This window comes from Macrobrachium nipponense, chromosome 34 (genome assembly GCF_015104395.2).
Source record: "Macrobrachium nipponense isolate FS-2020 chromosome 34, ASM1510439v2, whole genome shotgun sequence".
Lineage (NCBI taxonomy): Eukaryota > Metazoa > Arthropoda > Malacostraca > Decapoda > Palaemonidae > Macrobrachium > Macrobrachium nipponense.
This window is the reverse complement of record NC_061095.1, coordinates 30,301,020-30,320,940: the sequence shown is the minus strand read 5'-3', so window position 1 is coordinate 30,320,940 and position 19,921 is coordinate 30,301,020. Positions and strand designations below refer to the sequence as shown.

Here is a 19,921-nt window from a genome sequence, read left to right as displayed (position 1 = left end):
TGAGTCCCGAGCCAGGGTGGTCATGGACCTTGGTCCCTTACTTCGAACTGGCTCATATGATGCTTTCCTCCCAAACCCCCAAGACATTGGTGGGAGGAGGTTGGTGGAAGATGGCCACAGAGGTGTCTCACCTGAAGGGAGTCGGCCACCCTTCAACACAAAAGAAAGTTGTCGAGTTGGATGTCCAAATGCGAGAACAATGCATATGGCAGGAAGATCAAGTTTAGTGGCACAGGAAATCAAGAGATACAACTTGGATTGAGTGAAACTAGGTGGCTTGGATGTGGAAAAGTAAGAATAGATGAGTTGTTCATCTATTCTGGTAAAGACCAGGGAGAACATGAGAGAGGTGTAGCAATAGCTTTGAGTAAGAAAGCTGAAAAAATGTTGGATCATTATGAATGTATTGATGAGAGAATAGTCACTTGCAAGTTGCGAGGTAAATATACAAACATGACCGTTATACAGGTGTATGCCCCTACTGAAGAGAGTGGAGAAGAGAAGGATGAATTTATGAAAGCTTACTGGAGTTATACAGACGGTTAGAAGACATGTTGTTGCTGATGGGGGATTTTAACGCTAAAGTAGGAAGAGGGTATGATAGCTTTTAGGGAACAATTGGAAAATTTGGAATTGGAGTTAGAAATGATAATGGGAGAAGACTCTTAGAGTTATGTGGTGCATCTGGGTTATCTATAACAAACACATATTTCAACCATAAATTAGAGCACAAAACTACGTGGGTGTCGCCAAATGGATTGGTACAAAATTTTGATAGAATATGTTATTGTAAATCAGAAATGGAAGAAGTCTATATTAGACACCAGAACTTTTAGGGGCTGCCGTGTTCCTTCTGACCACAAACTCGTAATCCCCAAGATTAGAATAAAGTTAAAGACCAATCAAGAAAAAAGGAGAACTATAAAGTTTGATATAGGTAAGTTGAGAAATGAAAGAGTTAAACAACAGTATGAGGTGAACGTAGGAGGCAAATTTGCAGCATTAATTGGTATGGAAAATATGGATATGGATTCAGAGGAATCCTGGGCAATATTAAGTTCAGATACTAAGGACGTAGCAACAGAGGTGTTAGGTTATAAGAGAAGTAACAGCAAACCTTGGTTCAGTGATTGGTATGGAAAATATGGATATGGATTCAGAGGAATCCTGGGCAATATTAAGTTCAGATACTAAGGACGTAGCAACAGAGGTGTTAGGTTATAAGAGAAGTAACAGCAAACCTTGGTTCAGTGATGAAGCAAAAGTTTTAAGTGAAGAGCAACAAAGGTTGAGAGTTCAAATGGACGATGAACAGGACCTAGAGAAGAAACAACAACTAAAAAGACAAAGAAATAGGAAGCTGGGAGAACTAAGTGATAGGATGAAGCATGATCAAAACATGTTTTGAAAAGAAAGAGCTATCGAAGTTGAAGTAGCTATGGAAACTGGCGAGAGCAGGGCTATGTTTGCAGCTGTGAGATTCTTGAGGAACGCAAGCCAGAAAAAGTTTGGAGAGAGTGATGGCATGTTGGATGAAGATGGGAACTTGGTCACAGACAAAATGGAGAAAAGGAATCTGTTTGCAAGGTATTTTGAAAGACTCGTAAATGTTGAGGCTACCGGTAGGGATGAGTGCATTGCAGATTTAAACGAGGCACTGGAGGTACAAGAACAAGATATCAGTGCAGAAGAGGTGAAAGATGCCTTAAAATCTGTAAAAAATGGAAAAACTGCTGGAGGGGAAGGCTGAAATGATTTGGACAGGAGAGCACTGAGAGCAGTACAAATAGGAAGAAGACCGCTGAGTAGACCAAGAACGAGGTAGATAGACATAATTGTCAGGGATCTTGAGGATGAAATCCATAACCTAAGAGGAAGCAAGGGAAATGGCTCGGGATAGAGACAGATGGAGAGGAACTGTATCAGCCTTATGCCACTGGCCAGTGGCAGAAAGATAAAGTAAAGTAAGTAAGAGTATGTTTTAATTTTACAGACTGATGACGCACTGAGCTTATGTGCGAAACGTTTTTTGTAATAAACCATGGATTTTATTATATTTGATGGACCCTGCTGATTACCGATACAATAGCTCATCTAGAACTTATATATATATATATATATATATATATCTATATATATATAATATATATATATATATATATATATATATATATATATATAATATATAATATATATATATATATATATTATATATATATAGATATATCTATTATATATAAGTCCCATGTATATTATATTTTGTATTTTTTAAATCCGAACTCTCCTCTTCTCTCTCTCATCTCTCCTCTCTCGTCTCTCTCTCGTGCTCTCTATCTCTCTCTCTCTCTCTCTCTCTCTCTGTCAACACCCTTCTCAAACTACACCCTCTTTGATGTCATTGATGTTTACCCTATAGTATTCTTTTCCCAGTGGTAAGTCATATTTATACAGAAATTATGTATGATAAATTCATCAAGTAGCTAAGTGTACGGGTATAACCAGCTCTGTTTCACGGGCAGAACCAGCTTCATTTCAGGGAATCCCTTCTCACCTCCACTCCTTTCGGAGGGGGGCAGGTAAGATGAAACCTCATTATAAAAATGCGGTATTCGAATGCAATGTTGTGTCAGAATTTCAAAGCAATCGGTGAAGAACTTTTGGAGCGTTGCTCTGGTTCATTCTGGTTAAATGGAAAAGAAAGAAAAGAGAAAGCTCCTTTCTCTTACTCTCTCTTTCTCTCGCCAACCATTCACTGTCAACCAATCCAACTGTTCTCTTTCCCTCTTTTTCCTCCTAATTTAACCAACTCCTCCTCTTCTCTCGCTCTCTCTTTTTCCTCTCTCTCTCTCTCTCTCTTTTTCCATTTTTCTCCTACCTAACACCCGCTTTACTCTCTCTCTCTCTCTCTCTCTCTCTCTCTCTCTCTCTCTCTCTCTCTCTCTCTCTCTCCAACAATCACTGTTTCTTTCCCTCTTTCTTCTCACTAATACAAACTCTCTCTCTCTCCTCCCAAACACCTACTCTTCTCTCTCTGTCTCTGTCTTTTTTCCTCTTTCTTCTACCTAACACCCAGTCTACTCTCTCACTTTCTGTCCCTCTCATTATCTTTCTGTCAACCTCCTTCTCAAACTCCACCCTCTTTGATGTCTTTGATGTCTACCCTATAGTATTCTTTTTCAAATGATAAGTCAAATGTAAACAGAAGTTATGTATGATAAATTTGTAAAGTAACTAAGTCTACGGGCAGAACCAGCTCCACTTCAGGAAATCCCTTCTCACCCCCCACCCCCTTTGGAGTGGGGGAGGTAGGATGAAACCCCATTATAAAAACGCGTGTATTCGAATGCAATTTTGTGTCAAATTTTCAAAGCAATCGGTGAAGAACTTTCGGAGATTTAAGATTTTGAACAAACGTACATTTACAGTTATATTTACTAGCAAACTAACCCATCTACGATGTGTGATAAAATACGGGTGCAGAAGTGAAAAATTTATATGTACTATTTGTTCAGCAATATTAAAATAAGGGTGATTTTTATATATACCTACTACAAAACCTCTTTGTACATAATATTATCAGTTTGTCCACAACTTAATTTCAAGTAGGCAGAGTCAGTTGCTCTGCTCATCACCACACACAGTTGGCCATGCGTGAACATGGGTAATGGCAGAAACACACCAACATAATCCAAAGTCTGGCCCTGCGACTTGTTTGCAGTGAATGAGAAGGCCAGGTTGATGGGAAACTGCCTGCGCCGTAACTGGAACGGAAACTGGTTGTCCGAAGGCATCAGAGGAATCCAGGGGATGAACAGACGTTTGCTGGTGTGAGAGCCCGTTGCTATCACCGCTTCGATGACGTGGGAGTTTAGCTCCATAACGGTGTACCTCGTTCCATTGCTATGTCCATTGGCAGGATCGAAATTCCGAAGCAACATTACCAGGCAGTACTTCTTCAATGTTATTTTGTGCACTGCAGTCCTGATGGATTTAAGTTATTCAAAAAATCTTGCGGATATTGATGATAATTTTCATCTTCTATTGTGTACGAGCTGAAATATTCGCGACTTTCTCTGGGGAAGTTATACAGAAATTATATATGAAAAATCGTAAAGTAACTAAGTCTACGGGAATAACCAGCCTCGTTTCACGGCCAGAAACTGCTCCGTTTCAGGGAATCCCTACAAAGGAGGAGGGTAGGTTGGATGAAACCCCATTACAAACCATCTTAGGGGTCCCCACCATAACCCTGCCAAGTTTCATGCCCATCTGACCAGCCGTTTGGCCGTGATTGAATGACAGACAGACGACAGTCATGATAAAAGGAATTCATGGTCCCTTATTAGGTCTATACCGGAGGTTCCTAATGTTAGTGATCAATCTTTGTAATGTTTAAACAAGTATAATATATGCATATAATCTTGAATTTGCATATAGTTATTTTTCATGATTTAAACTCTGCATCATATATAGAAAATAACGTGGAAAATGTTGCATAATTTTGATGGGGATGGCAGATAGGTGACACTAAGAAAAAACAAAACTTGAGAATTTCAGTAATAGGTGAAATTGTAATATTTTTGGGTAAACATTGGAGAGGTGACTCCTAGTGCAAAGCCAGCTTGTTTCAAGCAATCAGATGCCTGGTCAAAGGCAACTACGGCTGTTTAGTGTGGATGTTGATAAGTGCACCCGGCAGTGTTTGTTCATGGAGATGGTGTAATATTTTCTTCCTCATCAGTCAGTTGGTATTCATCTCAGTAGCTGGTTTCCTGTATGTTTTGTATAAAAAACCGTAATTTTATACGTGTTGACATTTCTGTAAGAATGCCTTGCACTATCAATACCAGGCTGCAGATTACTAATCTAATGAAAGCGCTACATAATGTATGCAATGAGATTGGAGTTTGGTCGATGAAAGAAACAAGGGTGTTTGAATTATAGGTAATAAATATTCATTTTAATTGAATTATAGGTTTTAAATAGTCCAATTAAATATAGGATATGAATAGTCGTTTAATTGAATAATAGGTTATAAACAGTCATTCAATTAAATTATATTTTATAAATAATCATTTAATTGAATTATATGCTTTAAATAGTCTGAGTTATTGGTTTTAGATAGTCATTTAATTGGATTATAGTAATTTAATTGGATTATAGGTCATAAGTAGTCATTTAAAATCTACGTAGGTGGTATAAATGTTTTTATTCATTGTAGCATAGTGATTTTAGATCACGATATTTGAAGAAGTCGTAAGTCAAGTTATTGTATTTCTCCATTGAAATAAAAAAATGTATGCAGTATAGTGAACGTTGATTTCTTGATTTGTGGATAATTCAGTTCTTAAAGACTTGATTCTTAAGGGAATATGTATAATATTTATGGCACAATACAGACAATCGACTTAATATTTTTTTTAATTTTGGTTACAGAACATGCTTTAATGTTGATTGACACTGCTGGGTGCGACTGCTACGAGCTGAATACTCCGGAGGAGCAAAGTAAAGGCAATAGGAACGAAGCTATTGTCGTCAGTTGCCACGTGAAGAATCTCTTGGCTGCTGGTGTTCCTGAGACTGACATTGCTGTCATTACGCCCTACAATCTGCAGGTTGGTAGTTGTGAAAGTTTAATGTCAATAACTTTCTTCCTGTCATTTTTTCTTGCTTCTGTAGTTAGCGAAAAATTTCTTAGTACTCTAACTTGTATACCAAAGGAACCAAGAAAAAACAAAAACGTTGTTCTGTCTGTCTTTTTACACCCAATACATAGGCATTGTTGTGCTCATGATTGATGGTTGTAATAATACATCATAGTTAATATGATATGCTGTCTTAGTAGGGTGTCCATGAAGATTTCATTTTGCTTCTTGCTGTATTTCAGATCTTTTAAGTTTAATTTAGAGACCCCTTTGTTTTTATGAGCAACAGTACTTTATATATGTTTACCGTAAATGTTTTGATATCTTGCTGGAAAGAACACTTAATTGCTGCGTATTTGTCTTTCTAAATTTATCTAACTTCCCCTTTTTATCCTTTTCTTCTATTCCACTACATTGACAACGATGTTGAGCATAACAATCTTGTGGTTGATTTTCATTGTTTAATGGCAGCTTCTTTTGGTGAAGGCACTTTCTTTGGAATGCAGATCCATTAGCGCTGCATATATTATATGTATGTTTAACCAGAGTTTAATTTTTGCCTTACGGTACTCATCCAAAATATATGCTTACACTCAGAAGCGTGACATACAAGCATGACAATACCATCAGTTAATACTTTTTTTTTTATTTTTCACTTGCTTTTTATAGTTCTTTATTCATCACCATTGTGTGTTTGTCGGCATGCACATGATTACATGTGTATGACAGGAACCACGAATGCATATTAAGCATCATGGATGCCGTCTTTATCAAGGACAAGTTACCGTAAATCATTTTACCCGAATTAAAATATTAACACAACTCTTGCCTCCCTCTACAAACATTAAATTCCTTCCATTTTAATCTGTAGGTATTATTTTGATATACAATCAGTTGGCGATACATATCCTTCTTTTATTTACGCTGTGAAGTAATTACCTGTACAAAGTTTATATTTTTGGTTCAAATGGTTTGTCTGTTTGGTAAGTTTCACCAAAGATTGGTACTGGCAATATGCTAGGAAGGGAATCTAAGGGTCGAACCGGGAAAAAATATGTAACAAAATAATTCCTTCACTAATGTGTTTTGATAGGTCCCTAGTATTACCCCCCAAAAAATCCCAACGTCCGGGGCCCCTAACAAAATTTTTAGGGGTCAAACCCCCTAAATCGTGATTATTTTACATTTTCGCGTTATAATCCTAAACATTTTATCAAGAACATTATTATACGTATACGAAATTAAAGTAGATATAATTACCTTTCTAATGATATATAATGATGTATACTTTTCTCTATTAGTATAGTACGTATGATTCAACAAAGGTTGATGTTAAAACCCTGAAAATGCTTTTTTTCCGAATTTTGTCTTTTAACTTTTGTAATGGGCATTTTCTGAAAACATTGTCGTTGCACTATTAAAATATAAAAAAATTTCTATACAATGGTGTATAATGATAAATGTCATACTCAATTTGTGCAGGTGGTATGATTCGAAAGGGGTTCCCAAGTAAACTCTATATAGGAAGGGAATTTAAGAGTCGAACCGGGAAAAATTTTGTAACCAAATAATTCCTTTACCAATGTGTTCTGATAGGTCACTAGAATTTAAAAAAAAAAAAAAAAAAAAAGTCCTGAGCCCCTAGCAAACGTTTTAGGGGCAAAACTCCCGAAATCAAGATATTTTTTTTTTTTTTTTTTTTTTACATTTTCGTGTTATACTCCTACAAAATTGCATTTTATCAAAAGCATCATTATATATGAGATTAAAGTAGATTAAATTACCTTTATAATGATATAGAATGAGGTATACTTTGTGGTATTAGTATATATATATATATATATATATATATATATATATATATATTATATATATATATATATATCTATATATATATATATATATATATATATAATTATATATATATATATTTATATATATATATATTATATTTAATATATATATATTATATAATATAAATATATATTATATATTATATATAAATATATTATATATAGCACCTATGATTCGACAAAGATTGATCTTAAAATCCTGAAAATGCATTTTTTCCTGAAATTTTGTCTTTCAACTTTTTTAATGGGCATTTTCTAAAAACAGCTTCATTTTACTATTATTATATAAGCATTGCCTCAATAAATTGTCTGTATAATGGCGTATAATATTGTATATTTTACTCAATTCGTGAAGGTGGTACTGCGTGGTTTTGAAAATGTTCCCCATGAAGTTTCATAATTGTGCTACTTTCACGTTTGATATATGAGATAAATCATAAAGTTTTCCGCACTTGAAATAACAATTGATATTGTAAGTAAAATATCTTAGTTTTACCAGACCACTGAGCTGATGAATAGCTCTCCTAGGGCTGGCCCGAAGGATTAGATATTTTTACGTGGCTAGGAACCAATTGGTCACCTAGCAATGGGACCTACAGCTTATTGTGGGATCCGAACCACACTAAATTGAGAAATGAATATCTATCACCAGAAATAAATTCCTCTGATTCCGCGTTGGCCGAGCCGGGATTCGAACTTTGGACCACCGGACTGGCAGCCAAACGCGAAAACCATTCGTCCAGCGAGAAACTGAAGCAATTGATATGAATAAGATGATAGTCATTTTGACCATAGTGAATTCTTGGATTAGAAATTGTCCCATTTGCTATGGGCCGACCTGACCCGGTGTAACATTTTTTTCAAACGCTTAAAAATTGAAAATACATTTTGACGAAAAACAACTTTTTCATAGATGAATAAATTGCATACATTTCTTTGTAGATGAATAAATTGTATACGCAGTGGTGTAAACCAAGGTATATTGTACCCGATTAGTAGGCTATGTGTATTGTATATGGCGAGTTTGGAAGAAGGTTACATAAGAAGCTCTGAAAATGCTCGAATTTGCACATATGCTGAAAGCGACTAGTTTCAGTTTCATATGTATAACTTTCTTCCGAATTTCACCAGACATATAATACATAGCCTACTAATCACCGGGTACAATATACATTGGTTTACACCACTGTGTATATAATTATTCATCTACGAAGAAAAAGTTGTTTTTCGTCAAATGTATTTTCAATTTCTAAGCATTTGAAAAAAATGTTACGCTGGATCAGGTCAGCCCATGGCAAATGGGACGATTTCTAATCCAAGAATTCACTATGGTCAAAATGACTATCATCTTATTCATATCAATTGTTATTTCAAGTGTTGAAAACTTTATGATTTATCTCATATATCAAACGTGAAAGTAGCTCTGTTATGAAACTTCATGGGGAACATTTTCAAAACAGCGCTGTACCACCTTCACAAATTGAGTAAAATATACATTATTATATGCCATTATACAGACAATGTAGAAAGACAATGTTTATTTAATGATAGTGAAGCGAAGCTGTTTGTAGAAAATGTCTATTAAAAAAGTTGAAGACAAAATTCGGGAAAAAATGCATTTCCAGGATTTTAAGATCAATCTTTGTCGAATCAATGGTGCTATACTAATACCACAAAGTAAACCTCGTTATATATCTCTAGAAAGGTAATTTTATCTACTTTAATCTCGTATATAATGATCTTTTGAAGGGTCTCTTGCAAATGGCTTGTCAAAGCTCTCTTGCAAATGGCATGTTAAATGTAAAAAAGAGCATCGCAGGTACCTAACTGCTGCCTATATGCAATTTGATTATCAGCTAATAATGCTATAGATTACACATAGTACTTTGGAGAGCTCAGGGAGAATTGAGATTGGCCTGTAATTACTGCAAACTCACATTCTAGCTAGAAGAGACCCCTTTTTGTTCCTACCAATTCTCTTCATTCATGAGCTCTTTTGTAAATATTATCTTTCGTCTTCTGCCTGTCCTCACTTTTCTTTTTTCCAAAATTTAAAGTCAGTATATTTGGGGTTTTGCAGCTACCAAGATTTTTCATTATCTATGGTAAGTTATGTAAATAGCCCTAGGGAGTTGCATCCCTTTCCCTTAAAGCATGAGGTCTGTCTGCCCCAGTAGGTGGTACCTAGATTTTGGGCCTCAATATTACGGTATGAACACTTGCTCTTATAGATTTACACCTCTATAGGGAAAGGCTAGATGCACTGTCAAAAGTTATGTCTGCTCAGGATAAGCACCAGAAATGAATGGTATGGATTATGGATACAGTTAAGGCACTGAGTGCTTTGTGTCTTAGCCTCAGCTCTGGGCACCTTTCAGATGTCATTCATTGGTTAAAATCCAATCAACAACAGCAAGGATTATTGGCTGTAATCATCTTGGAATTGCACTCTACAAGGAACTCTCTATCATTTGTATTTAACCTTTGAATCCTCCATAAATATAGTCATAATAATGGATAGACAACATTTAGAAATGGCCCCATGCCCCAGGCATATTGGGGTACTAACAATCTTCCAATTTGGAATAGAAGAACCAGGAATCTAATTTAAAATGCAACAGGTAGGAAATAAATTGGATGGAGTCAGTGTGTTTATTTATTGAGGAATAGCAGATGGAATTGGGAGAGAAGAGATAAGTATTATCATACCAAATGAGAGCAATGAGCAGCAGATTAATGCTTGCAAGATTTAAAGCAAAACTGCATTGTGCACAAGCTAATTTCCATAGAAATAAAGGGTGAACTTTATGTAGAACTGCAGAAAGTAACTGATAGAATATTTGAAAGAGATAAGGGAATTGATGTTAATAATGTTAGTGCAAAATTTGTAGGAACATTGAAGGTATGGAGTGTTCATCTTTAGTTGGCAGTCATAGAAACTCTGTAATCACAAAGCTATCAGCTGAGAAGGAAAAGAACTTTGAGGAATGTCAAGAGCTATACAGGCCCAGGTCTTGCTAGTTGTCACCAACATGAAATGAACAGCACCCAACAAAAAAGTTAACAATGTGTAGGTTGCATACAATAACACTTCTTGAAGATAAACATCAAGAGGCTTTGCAATTGAATGTTCAAGTAGATTTTCAGTGTGAGAAACCATTTCTGAAGAGGTGCAGACATTCAGTGAGGATTGGATTAACATGAGGATTGCACCTCAGTCAGCTGGAAAAGAGGTACACTACTGAAATAAAGGATAACAAGATGGAAGTTTTGAATATCGAACAAGATGTGATATAATAAAAAAAAGATTAAAGCAAAGGATCATTGTTAAAAATATTAGGGAGTAGGTAATGAAAGCACTAGTCTAGATGTTGGTGTTAGACAAATATGAAGAAGAGATGATGAGAAAAAAGCCGTGTATTATGTAATTGACATTTGTCTAAGGTTAACCCACGGAATTATAAATTAATTATCTATGAGTAGAAAATGAAAATGTACATCAGAAGGAGGGATGGGTCAGTTATAACATCAACAGAAGAAGCCAATGTTGGGTTGAGCATTTTTCATGAGATCATGAATAAACAATATGAGAAGGATAGCCTTACTTGATTGATATACTGAAAGCGAAAGAACACCTAAATGTGCTAGCAAATGAATTCTTGGGTTTTTGAAGGGGAAGAAATTTAGATAATGGGAAGCACATGACTGTTATGAATATTGCAGAGATGATTTTAGTTGAAAATTAAATTAAACCTTAATACTAAATATGTAGTCTGTTCTTCAGAATATGCAGTAAGGAAACAAAGCCTTATGATTAGAGATTGGTAGTTATAACAAAGGTGACACAATAGGTGACTTGGCTAAAAGTGATAGCTACAGTAGGGTCTCAGTTTACGCCACCCTTGACCTGTGTTATTTCATTGTTACATGTCATAATCTCTGATAAATTTATTAAAAAATTCTTGTTCCATCATTCGGATGTAAACTCAGACTTTTCACAGAACTAGTTTGCATGCAGAATGGATGAATAATGTCATCCTGTGATGTAATATAGGGTATTGCTGTCAGTGCACCTCATGCGGTGCATGGTAGCCATTACTTAAGGTTCTTTGCAGCGTGCCTTTGGCCCCCTAGATGCAACCCCTTTTGTTCTTTTTACTGTACCTCCTTTCATATTCTCTTTCTTCCATCGTACTTTCTGCCCTCCTTTAACAATTGACTCAGTGTAACTGAGAGGTTTTCCTCCTGTTACACCTTTCAATTTCTGTTTCAGCGCTGAAAGACCTCATAGGTCCCGGTGCTTGGCTATTGGCCTGAATTGTATATTCAATTCAGTTCAATTCATTTCATTTGTGTTGCTTTTTTGGGAACTTTTTTATTGCATTATGGCTCCCAAGTGTAAGGCAGACTCTTCTGGGGCAGTGCTACGAAGGAAAGAAAAGTCATTTCCATGGAAGTGAAAGTTTACATAATAAAACGATCCAAATAGGATGAAACACCGTCTAATGTCAGCCGTGTGCTGGGGTTCAGTCGCACAACTGTGTCGACAATAATCAAAGATAAAAAGCGTGTACTTGAACACATGAAAGGATCTACTCCTATGAAATTAACTGTGATTATGAAGCAGCGTAGTGATCTCATTGAGATGGAACGATTATTAGTAGTGCTGTGGCTAGAAGACCAGCATCAATGGCATATCTCAGTTAGCCTAATGTTGATTCAGAAGGCTAAAAGCATTTTGGAAACCTTGAAAAGAGAAAAGGGAGTGAAGGTAAAGGGTTTGGGGCTACCAAAGGTTGGTTCATGTGGTTTAAGGCCCTTGCAAATTTGCATAATCTGAAGGTGCAAGGGTAAGCTGCTAGTGGTGATGAGAAAGCAGCAAGTAAATTTCCTAGTGTGTTCCAGTAGCATAGTCAAACCTGTCTCACCCCCCTTTGCAACGCCCAGTTTCCCAGCCAACCACAGATGTCTTTACATCTGTGGTTGGCTGAGAAACTGGGCGTTGCAGACGGGGGTGAGACAGGTTTGACTACAGTATGTAAATGTGAGGATAACATTTACCTTGCACTGTATGTAGTGCTCAGGAATTGTTTTCTCTTTTCTATATTTTTTTATTTTTATTGATTCACGTCATTAATTCTATTTAAATTCCGACAAATGAACAAAATCGGTTTACGTCCTTGCTGTAGGAATGTATCTCGGACGTAAACCAAGGCCCTACTGTATAGAGAATTTGCATTAGATTGATCACAATGGAAGTACATATTCAGTGTGCTTATCCTCAGTAGGCTAGAGTTTTGCCAATTGAATTTGCAGTAAACAGTGGAATGCTACAGGAAAATGTTATGCCACTTATTACTATCCCACTTCATGGATTTTATAATAAAAAAGTGATTGTAGATGGAAAAGAAAATTTTTAAATGATAATAGAAACGTGACAGCTTTAGAATGCCCAGAGGATGCTGTTATAATCAGCAAGCACCAAAATCTTTATGGTATATGCTTAACAGAATGCACCGTGTATTTAGAGTTGGAACTTAAGATATATTTAAGAAAGATCAGCTAGAATGAAGACAGGTTGCACGAAGGGATTTAACACTACATGTAGAGAGGGTTAATGAGGTTTAAGGTTTTAAATGTATAAACAGTGATATCCAAGACAAATCTTGAGTTACATTTTCAAGACGTAGGGCTAGTCAAATAATGGATAAGCTAAGTAAGGTTTGAAAATCTGAAAAAAATCCTTTCATAAAATAGAACTTGTTTTCCGTACAAACTCATTATTCATAAATAGTCTTATTCCATGCAGCATCTTTAGCAGCATTAGCTAGTTAAATTTTGAAAGACAAAGCCTCGCTGTACATGCTCAGACCATCCATTTATACATGCCAACTCAACCACAAAGTGCCAACAAGAAGAAGGAAAAAGGCACGGTGATATGATTAATGGTTTTGTAAGAAAAAGAGGCTATGTTATCCCAGTAAAATAGCATGAATTGCCCAGGAAAACACCTTCAATGTATGCCGTAGACATGGGGAATGAGTATCATAAAGATAAAATATGTCTCACTGCAACTGTTGGTTCTAACAAGTTTACAGCAAAAGACATATGAGTCATATTACACTGATAAATTCCTGAAAGTGTTCTGTCTGTGCCAAGCACCCACTCTGAGAGTTCCAGATTGAACTAAATGGCTAACAGAGATATGAGGGCATTGACATTAGAACCTGAATCTTGACCCTGTAGAGGTTTTCCTGTTAAACATCCAGGCAAGCGCAAGAGATTATTTAATGAAGCTAATGAGAAATAGTATTTTTTGAAACTGGAATATTTCTACATCCAATATGAAAGAAGAGGCAAGAAGGAGAAGTTCTGTAGTATTGGCTTTACTGATAGCTCTTACCAGACAAATAAGACTCCCCATGCCATGGAAGAAGATAAAGCAGGAATAGCAAAGGAATCCATGGTTGAACTATGCTGAAGACTGAGTTTTATATAAGTAACTTACCAAGTATGTAATTACATAGCTATAGTTTCTAACTACAGCTTAAATTCAAAATTTGCGGCAACACTTCAATTGTTTAGTGCAGGTGACAGCACCGCCCACTACCAACAACACCAGGAACAACTTGGCAAATAATTTAATTCTGTTTCTGTCATCCTCGATGTAAATTTCGAGGAACCTTCAAGTCTTTAACTTTCATTATCAGTATTTTGTTATTATTAAGATCTGATTTAAGTTTATAATTTTTTGCAATTTATTAACTACTTCCTTGATTTCAACTTAGTAAGTAGGAAATCTGTTACTAGTGATGCAGAAGTAGTCATTGTCCACTTAGCCTAAAATAGCTGGGCTATAGACAGTTTAGTACATGAGTAGAGATACCTTAGGAGACAGCATGAAGAGCAAATGTTGTGGGGGCTTTTTCAAGCAACACAAATAGAGCAGGATACTAATGGGAACAGAATTGAAAGGATCCTTAAATAAAACTGACTCTCCTTAACCTAATTTATTAACATTAGTCTTACAATATGCAACTTAATCTAATCTTTTCCTCTAATACCCAACTAAACCGAACTTAACATTACCCCAACCGCCTAAGAACCTAAACTTGATTCATTAATCATAATACTGCAACAATACTGCATAAACATTTTATTTTCGAATTGTCAGCAGCTCCTACTGCAGAGAGCCACTGGTTGTTCTTTTCTAGTTCCTTGGAATCGACCTCCCTCAACGCAGCTGTCTGCTTGCTCAAGTACTACTATTCAGTTTCTTGAGTCGATCCTCAATGACAGCCTGTTGTTGCTTGAGGTGTTCGACTCCAGTTTCCACTTGCGCACCAGCAAAGTCTTCACCAACTCAGCACCCACGAACTCTGTAGGCCATCGACTTAGCCAGCATACTACCACTTCGCCGTTGGGCTCAAAAAAGAAGAGACCACAACCAACTGGCAAAACTGTCTCTCAGTTTCCACTGTTGAGTACAGGTGAAGGGGAGCTTCAGCTCTACTCATTCCCATCTACCAAACTGGAATGAAAAAGAAAAGAAAGACAACCTGGTATTATGGCTTCGTCTGCTCCTTCTCGCCATCAGCGTATGTGCCCCAGAGTTCCTGGGTTTCTGTGTTCTCGTTTTTTGGCTTCGGCAGAGACAGACCCTCACATCACATGCAGTAGGTGTCGTTCGAATTTTTGTACGATTACGAATCCTTGTACGGAATGCCGGGCATGGCGTAAGGAGCAGTTGAGGAAGTTTTATGGTAAGAGGGAACATCGGAGAGTCTCCACTCTTCCTACATGGGAGGGCTTTGCTCCTATTCCTGGTGTTTCATCTTCCACAGTAGTCAACTCCCATAGTAGCGTTGTCCCTGCATCCTTCCTTTTCTTCCATTGATTCGTCGATGAAAGTATCGGGAGGTCACCAGGGTAATTTTTGTAATGTAGCCCCCTCTTCCTCGGGAGCTTTTTCGGTTCCCGAGAAGGGTGAGGTATTTTCATCTTTCTCTTCTCTTCCAGAGTCGGAGGCATCCAAAATAGCGGCAATTTGGAAGACGCTTGGGCTAGGGGGTACCCCTTACTTGGAGGGGTAGCTAGCGCATTTTGTGGTGGCTCGCACTCCCGCTTCCCGGTCCAGCCAGGCCATTCCCCCTCCTCCCGGCCTCGTCTTCGCGGGTAGGAGCAGCCGGCCATCTTGTATTGCTCCGCCAGTGTCTGCCGCCGCTTTGTATCGGAGTGACGCTGCGGTGTCAGCCCCATTGATGACGTCACGGGGTCCATCTTTGTGTATTCCTCCGCCAATGGCGTCTCTTTCCCCTTCGCACAGAGGGGAAGCTGTGACATCACCACCGCTTGCGACGTCACTCCCAGTCGCCTCCTCTGATCCGCCTCACTTAGCCGTGACATCATCACTGCTGCCCAGTTCACAACATCTCCCTTCCTTGTCTTTGGAGCCTTCTCTGGCACATCAGTCTGAGGTCATATGCCAAGCAGTGCTTCAGAGGCTGGACTCTGTATTGGATGTGAAGTTGGCTGCCTTATCGGTTGGGAGGACTGGTAGGAAACGTGTTGCTTCATCCCCGCCCTCCGAGAAGAGTGCGCATAAGATGCTGGTGCTGTCTTCCTCTCCCACTTCCCCCTCTACGTCTCGTCGGCATATTAACCGTTGAAAGGCTAATGACTTTGCCCTTCCTTCACCGTCGAGGGAGGAACAACGCGGACGTGTTCCTGAGAGTGCTGTGGTTTCGGGCAGTGTTAGTGGTGTGTGTTCTGCAAGGGTTGCTTTGCCGCCGAATCTCGAACATGCAACCATCCCACCCCCCCTCCATCCTTGGACATCGTGAGTGTGTTGCAACCTCCCATGCCCGTACACGTGATGTTAGTGCTCCTTCTTCTCCAAGGCCTATTTGTCGCCATAAAGATCTGAAGGTGCCTGTCAAGAGGTCGAAGGTAGTGAGCACGGAGTTGGTGCAACCAGAGTGTTTGCCTGCCTCTCTAACTGGTGCTTCCAAGAATTCGACTATGAGGGATTCTCCGTCAATCTCGAGTGCTCAAGTTTCCCCCCCATCTCACGTATGTACGGCCGCCACGCCCATGACCATTCATGGACGTCTGGAGCCACCTGTTGAGGTAAGTGATGTGCCTAGTGTTACAGTGGGTCCGCCTTGGAGGCTGACGCTTGGACCCAGCCCAGATAGGTTAGTAGGGGTTTCGGACTATTTGGCTGCTAGCCCTCCTGTGAATTTTGGTGAAGAAGGTGCGTTAGAAGAGCCTAAACATCCTTCTCGTCGTCGGTTCCAGAGCAGGAGGAGGGAAACACGCAGGAGTTTCTGTCTTCCTTTTTGGAAGTTGTTGATCTCATAAGTGGGTTCAACAATTTGGAAAGTAGGATTCAGGCTCGGTCGTCTTACACTCCTTATTTCTTGGAAGCCTTGGTGGGAGCTACTCAGGGCACGTTCAGTCGGTCTTGCAGAAGGTTAACGCCTCTGTTTCTGACCGGGACGGTTCACTTCGCTCTAGGGGCTCTACCATACTACTACCCCCGCCTCTCACAAGACATAGGAAGTACTATGCTAGGAGCTCTGCATTTTTGTTGTCACACCACCTTAACCCAGACGTCATTCGCCTGAAGCCGGGTTTGACTTTGGAACAGGTGAGGTCAGTGGCTCCGTCCTTATCTCCGCAAGATGCCTTAGCTTTGGAATCTACGGCGGCGTCCATGTTGCAGACGGTTTATTGGCTGGACTTCTGGTCTGTGGTAATTGCCAAGATAGCTTCTGACAGGTCCCCTGAAGGGTTGGTGAGTGCCGCCTCGCTTGCCAGTTTATTGCAGTCCGGGGGCAAGGCGTTTTCTTATTTGGCTCACCTCGGTGCCAATTTATGGGCTAATCTTCTTCTGGTTAGGAGGGACACGGCTTTGTCTAGGATGGAGAGGTCATTCTACACCGAGTCTTTGCTGGCCTTGAGGAACAGTGATCTGTTGGAGTTGCAATTCTTGTTTCCCGGGGACTGAACTCGAAAATGCGATAGACCGACGCCAGGCTGACACCAAGGACCGACTGGTCCACCAAGCCGTGTCTAAGTCAGAGTCTCGCCCTCGGAGACGTCCGGCCCCTCCTCCCCGGGTCCAGCAGCAGTCGAGGAGATCGTCGCCTGGTAGGCCATCGAGGACCCTGAGTTTGGCAGGGCCTTCCCATTCGACACAGCCCAGGTCTCAAGATCAACGCCCCTTTTGCTCTCGTTCTTTTAAACCAAGAAGGGGCCCCAGGGGCAGAGGTCAAGGAGGCCATCGGTAGGTTGGGCACCTCTCCCTCTCCTGCGCCACTGGGGTTGTTGCCTGGCTGGCCATTGGGCCAAGGGGCAGAGTTACGGGGCGGAGAAGTGGGTGGTAGATGTCCTTTGGGTGGGATACCTGTTGCCATTCTACTTCTCTCCTCCTCTGTTGGACGAGCCACAGCTCAGGAAGACGTATCCTACAGTTTCTCTGAAGTTCTTGGCTCTTCGGGAGGAAGTGCAGTAAATGCTGGACAAGGATGCGATAGAGGAAGTAGTGCGTCTGTCCCCGGGGTTTTACAGTCACATCTTCTTGGTGCCCAAGGCGTCGGGAGGATGGAGGCCTGTGATTGACTTATCCACCTTGAATTGCTTCATCAGGAAGACACGGTTCAAGATGGAGACCCCCCACTCAGTGTTGGCAGCCGTGAGGGAAGGCGACTTCATGCTGTCGATAGACTTGAGGGACGCATACTTCCAAATCCCTGTTCATCCCATGTCCAGGAAGTTCCTTCGCTTCTCTCTGGCGGACAAGATCTTCGAGTTCAGTCTTGTGCTTCGGGCTGACGACAACCCCTCAAGTGTTCACAAGGGTCTTCTCTCTCGTGTCAAGTTGGCCCCATGCTCAGGGGATCCGTTTGCTGAGGTACCTCAATGATTGGTTGGTCTTGGCAGTTTCCAGGGAGAAGCTGCTGCAAGACAGGGATCGTCTGCTTCGATTCTGTCTGGACCTGGGCTTATTAGTCAACCAGGAAATGTCGAACCTCGTACCCACTCAAAGGATTCTCTACCTGGGCATGGTCATCGATATGACAGTGGCAAGAGTTTTCCCGTCGGATCAGAGATTGGAGAAGTTGCGGGCTGTAGGGCGCAACTTCCTGTCAAAGTCGCATCAGTCAGGTCATCAGTGGCAGGTACTTCTGGGAGTGCTATCATCCCTGGAGAAGCTGGTTCCTCATGGGCGTCTTCATCTTCGGTCTCTGCAATGGAGACTGGGGGAATTCTGGTCTCTGGCGGGGGACTCTCCCCTGTTTATGGTTCCACTGTCTTTGGAAGTGGGAGACCTTCGTTGGTGGTTGGACGACCAGAATCTATTGAAGGGCGTCCCTCTGCGTTCTCTCCCTCCGGACTTCCTTCTGGTCGGACGCCTTCTTCCCAGGTTGGGGCGCGCACTTAGGCGGCCTCACCGCTTCAGGTGTTTGGGGTTTGGAGGACAAGCAGCAGCATATCAACGTCTTGGAGTTGGGCGGCTTTCCTGGGTCTGAAGGAGTTTCGGGGGATGGTAGAGGGTCACTCTGTTGTTCTCATGTCGGACAACACCACGGTGGTAGCCTACATGAACAAACAGGGAGGCCTGGTTTCTCAGCAGCTTCATGCCTTGACCGTTGAGCTTCACCAGTGGGCAATCAGCAATTCGGTAGAGCTCTCAGCCAGGTATATTCCAGGGAAACGGAATGTGGTCGCAGACAGACCCAGTCGCCGGGATCAGATCCTAGGCACAGAGTGGTCCCTTCATCAAGTGGTGGCAGACAAGCTTTTCCAGATTTGGGGGAGACCCATGCTGGAACTTTTCGCGACATGCTACAACTGGAAGCTGGAGGTGTTCTGTTCAGTGGTTCCAGATACCTTAGCATTGGCAGAAGACACATTCCAACATCCTTGGGACAACCTGGAGGTGTATGCCTTCCCTCCGTTTTGTTTGATCCGTCAGGTTCTGAACAGGCTAATGAGTTCACAGGGTCTCAGAATGACTTTGGTAGCCCCTCTGTGGCCTCAGGTGGAATGGTTTCCAGATATGCTGTCGTTATTGTCAGAGATTCCGAGGGAGATTCCCCCTTGGCGGCATCTCCTGTGTCAGCCCCATGCAGAAAGGTTCCACCAGTCAATAGAATCCCTGTCTCTTCACGGTTGGAGGCTATTAACTATCTCCTCCGAGAGAGAGGCTTTTCTCAGAAATCAGCTGGGCACATGTCCAGCAGCCTTAGAAAGTCAACCTCCGCAGTTTACCAAGTCAAATGGGTGATGTACTGTGATTGGTGTCGTAAACAAGGTTTTTCTCCACTCGCGACCTCTATTCAGCGAATAGTAGACTTTTTAACCTTCCTCAGAGACGAGAAACCTTTGTCCGTTTCTGCTATTAGAGGCTACAGG

General features: G+C 40.4%; 1 protein-coding gene across 1 annotated transcript in view; it reads left to right on the top strand.

The window, feature by feature from the left end:
* LOC135208074 (DNA-binding protein SMUBP-2-like) overlaps nt 1-19,921 on the top strand; it is a gene marked incomplete in the record, with an annotated part of 738,222 nt that overhangs the window by 547,547 nt on the left and 170,754 nt on the right. The window contains 1 exon segment of the mRNA XM_064240222.1: nt 5,437-5,615. Within this exon segment, the coding sequence (XP_064096292.1) occupies nt 5,437-5,615 (179 nt within the window).